The 12,481-nt window shown below is 36.7% G+C and overlaps 1 protein-coding gene across 3 annotated transcripts in view; it reads left to right on the top strand.

The window, feature by feature from the left end:
• The first annotated feature begins 97 nt into the window (after positions 1-97).
• MCMDC2 (minichromosome maintenance domain containing 2) overlaps positions 98-12,481 on the top strand; it is a 32,866-nt gene continuing 20,482 nt past the window's right edge. For 2 of the 3 annotated variants that reach the window (XM_084864369.1, XM_084864371.1), the window contains exons 1-8: positions 98-201; positions 2,929-3,100; positions 3,192-3,322; positions 3,396-3,455; positions 5,932-6,127; positions 6,744-6,866; positions 6,995-7,099; positions 10,674-10,799. In XM_084864369.1, coding sequence (XP_084720495.1) covers positions 3,007-3,100; positions 3,192-3,322; positions 3,396-3,455; positions 5,932-6,127; positions 6,744-6,866; positions 6,995-7,099; positions 10,674-10,799 — 835 coding nt within the window. In that variant the 5' untranslated portion in view covers positions 98-201; positions 2,929-3,006. Of the gene's footprint in view, positions 202-2,928; positions 3,101-3,191; positions 3,456-5,931; positions 6,128-6,743; positions 6,867-6,994; positions 7,100-10,673; positions 10,800-12,481 lie in introns of all 3 variants that reach the window. The other variant, XM_084864370.1, reaches the window with a different exon arrangement.

Raw genomic sequence — 12,481 nt, 5'->3', positions numbered from 1 at the left:
GACGCCGGTGGGCCCGGTTGCCCTGGTGACCGGGCGGCGCTGTCCCGGCAGCCCCCGCGCCGCCGCCAACGGACGGAAGCTGCGCGCGTGCGCGGTGGGGCCTCCCTGGGTGGCCGGCTCGGGGCGGCGCGCGGCCGCGGAGGTCTGTGTGCGCCCGGGCGGGTGTCCCGCGTTGCCGGGCTGGGCCCGCGCCGGCCGGAGGTGGGCGCTGTGCGTGGGAGGAGCTGGACCCCGGGGTGCGAGGTCGGGTTGGCTTTGGGGGGCGATGGGTGTGAGGTGTTTTCCTTCTGACGTGCCGGGCAGCGAAGACCCGCTGGGTCCCAGGGAACCGGCACTTGGGTTCTTTACACTGTGAGGCGGCGGCTGAAATTTGACCCGCGTTCGCTTAATTAATGCTTCCCTCGGGCTTCGAAGCCTTTTTCTCCACTTTCCCCGCCTGCACCCAGGTCCGCTGCTTGACACGCCGTTTTAAGCTACTGAATCCGGCCCTGATGCTGGTTATCTGCGTGCCTGTCCCAGGAGCCCGGTACATCCCATCTCCAATGAACTGGAACAGTGATCGGCAAACTCATTAGTCAGCAGAGCCAAATAGCAACAGTACAAAGACGGAAATTTCTTCTTAAAAAAAAAAAAAAAAAAAAAAATATATATATATATATATATATATATATATATATATATATATATATATATATATATATATATAATTGATTTTTTAGAGAGAGGAAGAGAGGGATAGAGAGTTAGAAACATCAATGAGAGAGAATCACTGATCAGCTGCCACTTGCACACCCCCTACTGGGGATGTGCTCGCAACCAAGGTACATGCCCTTGACAGGAATCGAACCTGGGACCCTTCAGTCTGCAGGCCGACGCTCTATCACTGAGCCAAACCGGTTTCGGCCGTAATTTCTTTTTGAGAGTCAAATTTTTTAAACTTAAACTTCTTCTAACACCACTTCTTCTAAATAGACTCCCCCAGGGCAGTGGTATTTTGTGGAAGAGCCACATTCCAGGGGCCAAAGAGCCGCATGTGGCTCTTGAGCCGCAGTTTGCAGACCACTGAACTGGAACATTTTCCTACTCTTCTCTGAGATTCAGTATTTGCGTTAGAGCAGCAGGAGCATCCACCTGCACCCGTGTTGAAAATTCACATGGAGGCTGGTCACCAGGTCCAACATGAAACTGTAAAAGTGTAGAATCCATCGCCTCAATGCCATCTCATTTCTGATGCCATAGATTGGACCGTCCATCTGTCAGGACTGTTTCAATAGCTAGAAACTCGTTGTCACTCTTCCTCTATTCCAACCCATTTCCCACATGGACAGCAGGCACTGGTTCCCAAAATAATTTGACTATATTGCTTGGTAAAAAATGTCCCTGGCTTTTCTTTGCCTGTGTAATGATCATGGGCTTTAAAAGCTTTCATAATGAAATGAACAAATCATTTCATTATCGCCTAGAGGCCTGGTGCATGAAATGTGTGCACTGGAGGGGGGGAGGGGTTCCCCTCAGTGTGAGAGGGCAAGGGTAGGCCGAGGGACCCCACTGGTGCATGATCAGGGCTGGGGAGGGATGTGGGAGGTTGGCCAGCAGGGGAGGGACCTGGGGAGGACTCCAAGGGGTGTCCAGCCCATCTTGTTCAGTCCCCATCAGTCGGACCCCAGCAGCAAGCTAACCTACCAGTCAGAGCATCTGCCCCCTGGTGCAGATAGCAAGCAGTTGAGTGGCCTTAGCATATCATTAGCATATTATGCTTTGATTGGTTGAATGGATGACCAGACACTTGGCACATTAGGCTTTTATGATATAGGACAAAATTTGTGTAAGGAGCTTGGACCTGGCTGCCCTGGCCCTAGCACCCCCGACTTTATCCAGAAGGTCATCTGTTCCACTGTTTGGCTATTTGGTCAATTTGGATATTATGCTTTTATTATTATAGAATTATTATAGATAGCCTCCCTTCTTTCAGCCCCAGAAATCGTATGTCCTAATGAAGCACACATGTATTGCCCTGAACACAGCATACACTTTAAGATGTAGGAACTTATGGCCACAGAGAAATGGACTCTGAAGTTTCCCCCCTGTGTAATAGTGGAAGGGACAGTCTCAGTTACTTTTCTTTGAAAAGTGGCCTAAACTCCAAGTAGTAGGTCTAAGAACATTTTACTCATTTGTGTCCCTAGTGCCTAGGACAATTTGGTATCCAATATATTTATACCCAGTAAATATTTAGTAATGACTAAATGTGATGATCATTATTTTTGACTTCTCTAAATTGACAATTCTTTGAACACAGGATCCATTCTTAATCATTTTACCCCTACCACCTAACATAAGTATTGGCAGATATTGTTTCCAATTATGTTTGCTGTTCTTATGTAAAAAATGAATTTTACATATTCCACCCTTGTTACTATGGTTTAATGTTTTATGTTGGTCAGTATTGAAGATTTAAAGACAAAAGAGGTTTTATCATCTGAAAGAATTCTTTCATTTGATTTTCCCCCTAGCAACTAGGAAATGCTGGGTCTAGTACCAAGTTCTCAGATTTTTTAACTACATTTTGTAACTTACATTGAATTTATGAAATAACTTTTGCCATTTTCATTTATTTTTTAAAATAACACCTGCAATTGGACCTCATTATCCAATATTTATTTCAGGCAGCATTTTTTTAATATATACTCTGTAAAGAGACATTTGAGGCTGCTATTCATAAGTTTGCAATCTTGTAGAGACCCTTATAAATTAGTGTTGATAAACATGTGATTTGGCAAAAGAAAACAGTTTTGTTTCCCTTTGGATAGGGATTTCTTAAAGTTGGGAATTGTATTTTGTTTTATATCACTGTCAATTTTAAGTTGCATAGCTTGTAAAGTTTTATTAGAGGTCTTCAATTTACATTTTAATTAATTTTATTTCTAGGTGTTCTCATCTGTAGTCTTTACCAGCCATTGTGGTTCAATCAGTTAGTAACAGAGAAGAATCATTAACTAGGAGAAAATGTCAAATCTAAAAATGAAAGAGGCAGCCCTTGTCTATCTTGACAGAAGTGGAGGGCTCCAAAAGTTTATAAATGATTGCAAATACTACAATGGTATGTTCAGCAAAGTAACTTTATTTTAGAAACTTTAAAATTAAATACCTACATATGACTATCTTCATTTTTGTATTTGTGTATTTTACAGATTCAAAACAAAGTTATGCTGTCTATCGATTCAATATTTTAATAAACCCCTCTGATATTGTTGAATTAGATGCTGAACTTGGAAATCACATTTTACATCATCCTGTAAAAGCTGCTGAAGTTTTTCAATCAGTAAGTTAAAGAAAGCAATCATTTTATGCCACATGAAATTTTTGGTAACTTTTTTGTTTGTTTGAAATCACAGGTCTGTTTTATTGCTGTTAAGACTCTGTCATTAATTGGACAATTACAGACTGAAACTCAAGTAAGTTTTAGTTAAATTGAACAAAGAAAACAAATATACAATACCTTTAAGATAACTTAAGTATTTTATTTTTTGTTTATTAAAATAAAATTTTCTAAGTTCAATGGAATATCTTACATAAACTTCTTGGTTTCTGTATTATCACTTATAACATTAAATGTTTTTATAATAAAATATTTCAAACATACCCTCAAATAAAGGGACTAATATGACAAACTGCATATATCTATCACTCAGATGTAATCGTTTATAATATTTTGCCATGTCTGTATCATCAACATTTTTTTAAAATATTTTAAAACAAATCCCAGATACTCTTATTTCACCCCTACATAGTTTAGTATCAACCTCTAAAAATTGTGGACGTTTTTCTTATATACTAGTAACCACAGTGACATTACCACCCCTTATTTAAATAACAATAACTTCTTGGTATCATTATAATAGCCGGTGTGTATTTAAATTTACCCAGTTGGGCCCTCAAGAATGTCTCATGGTTAATTTGTTCAAAACAGGGTCGAAGCACAGGCTATACATTATAATTGATTTTTACATCTCATTAAATCTCTTAGTCTAGAGCCATTTTTCTCCCCCTCCCTTTTTATACCATTGAATTTTTTAAGAAACTAGTTAGTTGTTCTATAAAATGTCACATAACCTATATTTTACTGATATGTTCTTATGGTATTTATCTTTCCCCCTATACCCCAGATTTCTGGAAAATAGAAGTTGGCTCTAAAGACTTGCTTAGATTGAGATTCAACTCATTTTGACAATAGTACATCATAGTTAGTTTCATAGTTCATATTACACTTCATTAGGAGAACTACCTGTTCTCCCAATTTTAGCGATGCCACAATTCATCAGTGAGTTTAGGTAATGTCAGCCAGATCCCTTCAATATACAGTTCTCCTATCACCTTCCACCTTAAGGTTTTTGCAGCCATTGATGATCGTTGCCTAGAATCTATTATTTCATTAGGTTTGCAAAATTGTGATTTTTCTAACTTTAGCATCCTTTCAGAATGTATTAACTGAAATCATTCTATAAGAGGTTTTCTTTCATCATCTATTTGGTTACCTTGCAATACAATTTGTACAAAAAGGCAGAATAAATGTTTGATTATTTCCCATTTATGGATTTTCAGAGAAACAAGTTTGAAATCTAGCCTCTAATGATGACCAATAATTATTTTGGTTTTTTGTTCTTTTTTTGAAAATAATTATGAGGAACTCATGAATTTTTAAGTATATCTGATATGTTTCAATGAATCTTTGTCATTCTTTTTTTTTTTAATATATTTTATTGATTTTTTACAGAGAGGAAGGGAGAGGGAGAGAGAGTTAGAAACATCGATGAGAGAGAAACATCGACCAGCTGCCTCTTGCACACCTCCTACCAGGGATGTGCCCGCAACCAATGCACATGCCCTTGACCGGAATCAAACCTGGGACCTTTCAGTCCACAGACCGACACTCTACCACTGAGCCAAACCGGTTTCGGCTGTCATTCTTTCTTATGCTTTTATTATTCTACCTTTAGTCTTTGGGTATCCCTTAAAGTTTGTTCCTGTCCCCTTTGGGCCCATCCCATTAGTTGTTGTTTTTTTTAATTGATTGATTTTAGAGAGAGAAGAAATGGGGATGAGGAGAGAGAAACATTGATTTGTTGTTCCACTTACTTATGCAGTAATTGGTTGGTTGTTATATGTGCCCTGACCAGGGATCAAACCTGCAACCTTGGCATATCAGCACAATGCTCAAACCAACTGAGCTACCTGGCCAGGGCCATCCCATTAGTTATTTTGTTTTTGTTTTTGTGTATGTATGTTTTAAAATATATTTTATTGATTTTAGAGAGAAAAGGAAAGAGAGAGAGATAGAAACATCAATGATAAAAGAATCATTGATTGGCTGCCTCCTGCATTCCTCCTACCAGGGATTGAGCCCGCAACCTGGGCATGTGCCCTTGACTAGAATCGAACCTGGGACCCTTCAGTCTGTAGGTCGATGATCTATGCACTGAGCCAAACAAGCTAGGACCCATTAGTTTTTTATAGCTCCCCTTGGTTTCTAGCGTAGGGAGATGTACCAGGTCCATCTGGTGTATTTCCTGCCCCAGACCTGAAATCAGCCATTTCTCCCACGGAACTCTGGTTCCTTTTAGTGAGACATTATATTTAGCAATCCCGATGTTGGCAGTAGAAGTGTCATATCTTTTCAGTGGCTATTGCCAGGAAATGTGTATTTTTTAGGGAAAATTATTAGTTAAAAATTATATTTTCAATTAAAATGTAAAATTTTAAAGGTTTTGTATCTTTAATTCTATATTTAAGTACCTTTTATGTTTACATTTTTGGTTTCTAATAACACTGACAAGTCATTTACTTGATTTACCCTACAAATATACATATATTATAATGCCAGTCCAGTTGGACCTGCAGTTTTTATTAATACAATTTTTATGTTCTTATTAGATTAATATAGTGCTGAAGTTAACACATTTACCTGCTCTGCCAAGTTATAGACTTAATTTTTGTGAGTTTCCCCTTGATTATACATCTCAAAGATTTTATATGATGCAAGGGATTGTGATTGCAATGACAACTGTAACCAAGTATACACAAGGAGCAAGATTTCTTTGTTCAGATGACGCGTGCCCTCTTTCAGAAGGTAAATATTAAAATGTAAAATCAAAAACATTAAGCAATTTATTGTTTAATCCCAAATCATGTTTACAATTAGTTCTAAAACATTCACAGAGTAGAAAGAATGTTAGAAAATATGGTATCTCTCAGTGTTTATCAGTTGAAATGCATTCATTTTCCCCTTCCTCTTATACCAACTTAACAGGTGCTCTTGTATTGCTGAAGTACTTGTTCTCACATTGTTCCATAAGTGTTTGTTCATGCTGTTCCCACTCCATGCAGGATTCTCTCTCAGCCCTTTGGTTTAACTTCTCTTTAGTCCTTCTCCATGACATCTTTCCTATCCATCCTCGTCTCTCATTAGGTTGGATGCCCTCCCCTCTTCTCTCTGTAAATGAATACTACATACTGAAACTATGTTTCTTAATGCTCCCTATTGAAATTGTGTTTAAGTATCCGTACACCAGTGTCTTAGCACAGTGTTTGGCAAGAAATGACCATCAAAAATGTTAGTTGAACTGTTCTGAACTCACACACAAAATTGAATTAATTATACTTTGAATTAGATTAATTTTAAAGGACTGAAAATGGATAGCTAAATCCAAAAGCAAATTTAGCTTACTTCTGTTCCTTCTTTTCAGGATTTCAGTATATAAGAGTGCATGCTCCTGGTGCTACCGAATCTGCAACAGTAAGAAATGACTTTTTGTGCAATCTGTGTTCTTCTTCACTTCAAGAAGACAGAAAATTTAGAGTGCTTGGTGGTAAAAATGCTTTTACATTTGTAATTTTAAATGTTGTGTCTAATATTTTAATATGGAAATTAAGTTAAATACATATTCTAATAACATTCTTTTTTTTCTTTTTTCTTTTTTTTGCTCTTTGTGTTAAGATAAACAGATAGTTGAAATAATTACTGCAAAGGCACTTCATGCTTTTCAAGGACATTCTAATAACCAGCCTTTTAGGTTTCAATCTTTTACAATTTTCCTAAGAGGTAAGTTATCTTTGAACTAAAAGCAGTCTGCTAAAGATATATAAAATACATAATTGAGTTACTTACACTTTTATTTTATGAATGGTACTTCTACACAGTTATCCCCCTTTATCCATGGTTTCACTTTCCATGGTTTCAGTTACCTATGGTCAACCATGTCTGAAAATATTAAATGGAAAATTCCAGAAATAAACAATTCATAAGTTTTAAATTGCACACCATTCTGAGTAGCATGATGAAATCTCCTGGGAGGTGAATCAACCCTTTGTCCAGTGTCTCCATGTTGTACATGCTCCCTGCCTGTTTGTCACTTAGTTGCCATTTAGGTTATCATATCAACTGTCAAGGTATCACAGTGCTTGTGTTCAAGTAAGTAACCCTTATTTTACATTCAGTTAACTTTTCTTATATTGTTATAATTGTTCTATTTTATTAGTAGTATTATTAATCTCTTGCTGTGAATAATTCATAAATTAAACTTTATCATAGTTATGTATATATAGGAAAAAACAGTATATATAGGGTTTGGTATTGTCTGTACTTCTAGGCATCCCCTGGGGGATCTTGGAATGTGTACCGCACAGACAAGGGGAGACTGCTATAGATTAAAAATGATAGGTCATCTTATTCTTGAGTGTTTTAAAGAGTCATATTTAGCTTTGTGTCAATTATTCATTTAGTTATATAACATTCACTTAAAAAGATATTAGGACTTGCTATGTCTCAAGCACTATACTAAGCTCAAGGTTATGATTATTTATGGGAATGATCTCCCATTATTCTGTGTGTGTGTCCTATGTAAATATTGGAGTTATTATTTCAGAATATAGGCTTCATGAGGGTAGGGACTTTGGTTTTTTGCTGTACATAAGGTCATACAGCTAGTACATGACACAGCTGTGATTCAAACTCAGGCATTACAGTTTCAAAATATATGCTTATAACACTTCATTCTATTATAATATACCCATATATTACAATATATAAATATAAGTGGCTATCCAACTTATATTTTAGTAGAAAACTCTTTCTTCAAATAAACTCTTACATAGAACCCAAATAAATTTTTTAAAATTACATGAATAAAATTTGACCTTTTGGGGTTCAAATCAGAAGAGATAATCACTTCCCAGACTCCTTGCCTTCCTCTTGACCTTTCCTTGATTTCAGAACACATCCATCAAACTCTAAGATTCCATAACACAGTTGAAAAACTATTCATTTTATTCTTCCTTTGCAGTTCATTCTGTATCATTTAGTTGTTGCTATTAGGTCTAGTAATAATTAATGTCGTTTTCTAATACTTTTTTAAATCGAATTTATTTAAACAATACAACAAAATTTAATCAACAATATAGTTGCCCTTGTTTTCTACAACTTGTGCCCAATGCTCAGGAAGCATTTTAATCCCTCTGTTGTAAAATTCTTGTGATTTTGATGCAAAAAATTCGGTCAATGCATTTTTGAGGCATTCTTCATTATTAAATTTTTTTCCAAGAAGAAAGTTTTGTAAAGAACAAAACAAATGGTAATCGGAAGGGGCAATATCAGGAGAATATGCAGGTTGAGGGAGAACTTCCCATTCCAACTGGCGGTTTTTCAGCAGTGATTCTTGCAGTATGCAGTCGTGCGTTATCGTGGTGAAGAATTACGCCCTTCCGATTAATCAGCGCGGGTTCTTTTTCTCTTAAAGCTTGGGCTAATCTTTCCAATTGGGCACTATACACTGCACTTGTAATGGTTTGGTTAGATGGTAAAAGTTCATAATGAAGAATTCCTTTAAAATTCCACCAAACACACAACATCACTTTTTTCGCATGCAAGTCAGGTTTTGGCGTGGGCTGCGGAGCCTCATTTTTGTCCAACTATTGAGGCCGCCTTTTCAAATTAACATACAGCACCCATTCTTCATCTCCGGTAACAATTTGCTCTAAAAACGGCAAACAGTTTTGACAAGAGAGGAGCAAACTGCAAATTGTGACTCTTTGATTACGGTTGTTGTCGGTCAACTCATGAGGAACCCATTTTCCAAACTTTTGGACTTTGCCAAGTGCACGCAATTGATTGGAAATTGTTTTTTGTGAACAATTTAAAGTTGTCGCAAGCTCTTGTTGGGTAATTTGAGGATTTTGCACCAAAAGAGCTTGAAGAGCTTCTTGATCAAAATTGGACACACGGCCTCGACCACTCTTGTCATCTAACGAAAAATTTCCCTCGCGAAATTTCTCAAACCAACGCTGGCATTTTCTGGCGCTAACTGCATCTTGACCAAGAGCACTACAGATGTTTTTTGCAGCCTCACTTGCTTTTCTTCCTAATTGGAACTCGTAAAGCATGCAGTGCCGAATATGCTCTTCATCCGCCATCTTCTTAGCCCTAGTTTTGCAACAAAAACCAAACCAAACACAAACTTTTTCAAGCAAAACTTGTTAATTGCACTTCACACGTTCTGTAGATACCACGTGTTTAAAGGTTATGTCAATACAAGTCAATGCCAAGCAAGATTTTAAACGAATGTTTAAAAACGACATTAATTATTACTAGACCCGATAGTTTGATTGGTTGATTTAGGTTTTTATTTTCTCAGTTCTTGGGCCTGAGTTTTCTCTTCTAGGTATACAGGGTATACCAGTATGTTCTCTGGAACTCAGAGAGAGAGAGAGAGAGAGAGAGAGAGAAAGAGAGAGAGAGAGAGAGAGAGAGAGAGAGAGAGAGAGAGAGAAAGAGAGAGAGAGAGAGAGAGAGAGAGATATAAAAAATGATGACCACTATCTGATCTTCCTCACCGAGAGAAGTTAACCCTTGTTTTGCCTTATAAACCTGTCTTTCCTATCTTTACAGCTACCCAACTTCTAACTATATAATGGAAGATCAAGTTTCTGTGGTTTTTTTTTAATAACTTTTTTGAACTTTTGCAAAAATTTTGCCCAGTATGTAGGTGTGAAAGAGGAATCTAGTATAATGCAAGAGGGTAGACTTTGGAGATAGGCAGACCTAGATGTGAATTTCAGTTTTGGTAATTTTAGAACTCTATCCTTTAAGAAGAATGACTTTAGCTTTGTGCAAGGCACTTAACCTTTTAGTTTCTTCATATATGAAGTGGGGATAACAATATCAATCTTACACTTTACAGTTAGGTAATGTATAAAAAAGTACCTTGCCTATATTATAGACAGTAATAATACCTTTTAAAATTATTTTCTCCCCTACTTAAAGTATTATAAGGTCATTTTTATTAACATTTCTTGTCATTTAACATTAAAGTATTTTGTCTTAAGTAGAATGATCTTGTTGTTCCTTTTGACCATATATAAGAGACTACCTAGTTACTATGTATCATGCTTCTTGAAGTTAATTCATCATTGCCTATAAGTGTCAAAATTTATCAGCAATAAAATTGCCTAAATTTGCATAATTAATGCCACTCTGTATGGATATTATACTAAACAATAATAAATATTTTCCAACTAATTCAACTACTAAATTGTTACTAGTTCTAGATCTTTGAACCATATGATCATGTACGTGTTTCCTTTAGTGAATACATATTTTCTTTTGTGTTTAATAATTTTAGATGAATTGGTGAATAAAATGAGTATTGGAAATGAGTATAAAATTATTGGAATTCCAACCTGTGTAAAAAGTTTACAAACTTCTGTCTGTATAGAGGCAAACAGCATCACTTTTTGCAATCCAAAAGGTAAGGAAAATGTAGTATTATATATTAACAAATATTTAAATTTAAATCCATTTGTTTATGAAATAAGTATTGGCTGCCTGTGTGCTGGGCACTCTTCTAAGCACTAGGGATATAGTTGTGATAGGACAGTTAAGAAATCGATGGTAGACAGGAAACCTGTAAACTAATCAATAAGACAATTTCAGATAATAAATGCTATGAAGGAGATAAAATGGGATAATGTAGAACTTTTCCCATAAGAAATTTTTTTTTTAGATAAATCTTATTTTGCTTTTTTTTTTTTTTTAGATAAATCTTATTTTGCTTTTTTATTTTTTTTTATAATTAGCAATGAGAAAAATATTTCAGGGTACCAAGAATTAGAGATTAGTCAAAAGGTTTTTCTACCCTAACATTTATTTTCTAGCCTTAACTTGATCTTACACTGTGATCTGAGAAAGAGAGCCCAATAAAATATCATCCTTTTCCTCATTTGAGTTCTGAACCAATTGAAATATAAGACAAAAGAGAAAGACAGATGGGGGCCAAAATATCAGCTTTCTTACTGATAATTTCTTTAACAACTTCAATATAATTAAGCATTAGGTAAACAAAAGTGGAGAGCAGACCTACTCTTTTTTTTTTTTAATATATTTTATTGATTTTTTGTTTTACAGAGAGGAAGAGAGAGGGATAGAGAGTTAGAAACAACGATGAGAGAGAATCATCGATCAGCTGCCTCTTACACCACCCCCACTGGGATGTGCCCGCAACCAAGGTACATGCCCTTGACCGGAATCGAACCCGGGACCTTTCAGTCCGCAGGCTGATGCTCTATCCACTAAGCCAAACGGGTCTCGGTGAGACCTACTCTTTTAACTTGGCACACAAATATTTAAATGCAGCAAGAGTTAGTTAAATTTTTAAGAGTTAGATTTTTTGAAGAATCCCTTGATATTATTGTCCATCTGCAATAATAGAGGCCTAAGTAGACTTTAAATGCAAGTTGATTCTAGATACCTCTGCTTATCTTGAAGAGAAAGTTTCTTAACAAAATTAAAATGTTAAAGAAAGAAAGGCATTAATGCTCAGTAGACATTTTAGTGATCTTTTAAATGTTTTCTGCTGTAAGGTGTTTCAAGATTTATTGATTTAGTAGCAGAACATGACTTATATGTAGGTGGAAAAGAATGCTTTCTCATGCTGAACTCTGAAATTAGGCAAATTTAACCACTCAAATGTGGTAAATGCTACACTAAGGCAGCCTTCCTTGGTCCATGGTCAGGGGTAAGTAAAAGAAATAATTGCTCTGTGATGGTAGCCTGTCAGAGCACAGCTAGAACACAGTTCAGCACAGGTACTCTGAGTTCATATATTCTAAATTCTGCTTGACTATGCCAACTGTGGGGGCAGGTTCCTTCTCAAGCCCTGCCCATTGCACTAACTGTTGGGGCCAAACCCTCTGACAGGGACTGGACCTTCTTAGACACCAGGTGTTAGATGGAGAAGCCATGAGAAGCTGTGGGTGTATAAGAATGAGTCTTTCGTATAGAAGCCAGTGGCCATATAGCCATCAGACAAAACAGTCCTTCACAGCAAAGTCCCATATAGGTAGCGACACACTGGTGATAAACCAAATACATCTTTCTCACAAAGCATCAATCTCTGTACCCACGGTTATTTGAGCAGCTGCACGCTGCCCC

This window comes from Pipistrellus hanaki (assembly GCF_964339955.1).
Source record: "Pipistrellus hanaki genome assembly, chromosome: 17".
Taxonomy (NCBI): domain Eukaryota; kingdom Metazoa; phylum Chordata; class Mammalia; order Chiroptera; family Vespertilionidae; genus Pipistrellus; species Pipistrellus hanaki.
The sequence above is the reverse complement of the archived record's forward strand: the minus strand, read 5'-3'. Positions and strand labels throughout refer to the sequence as shown.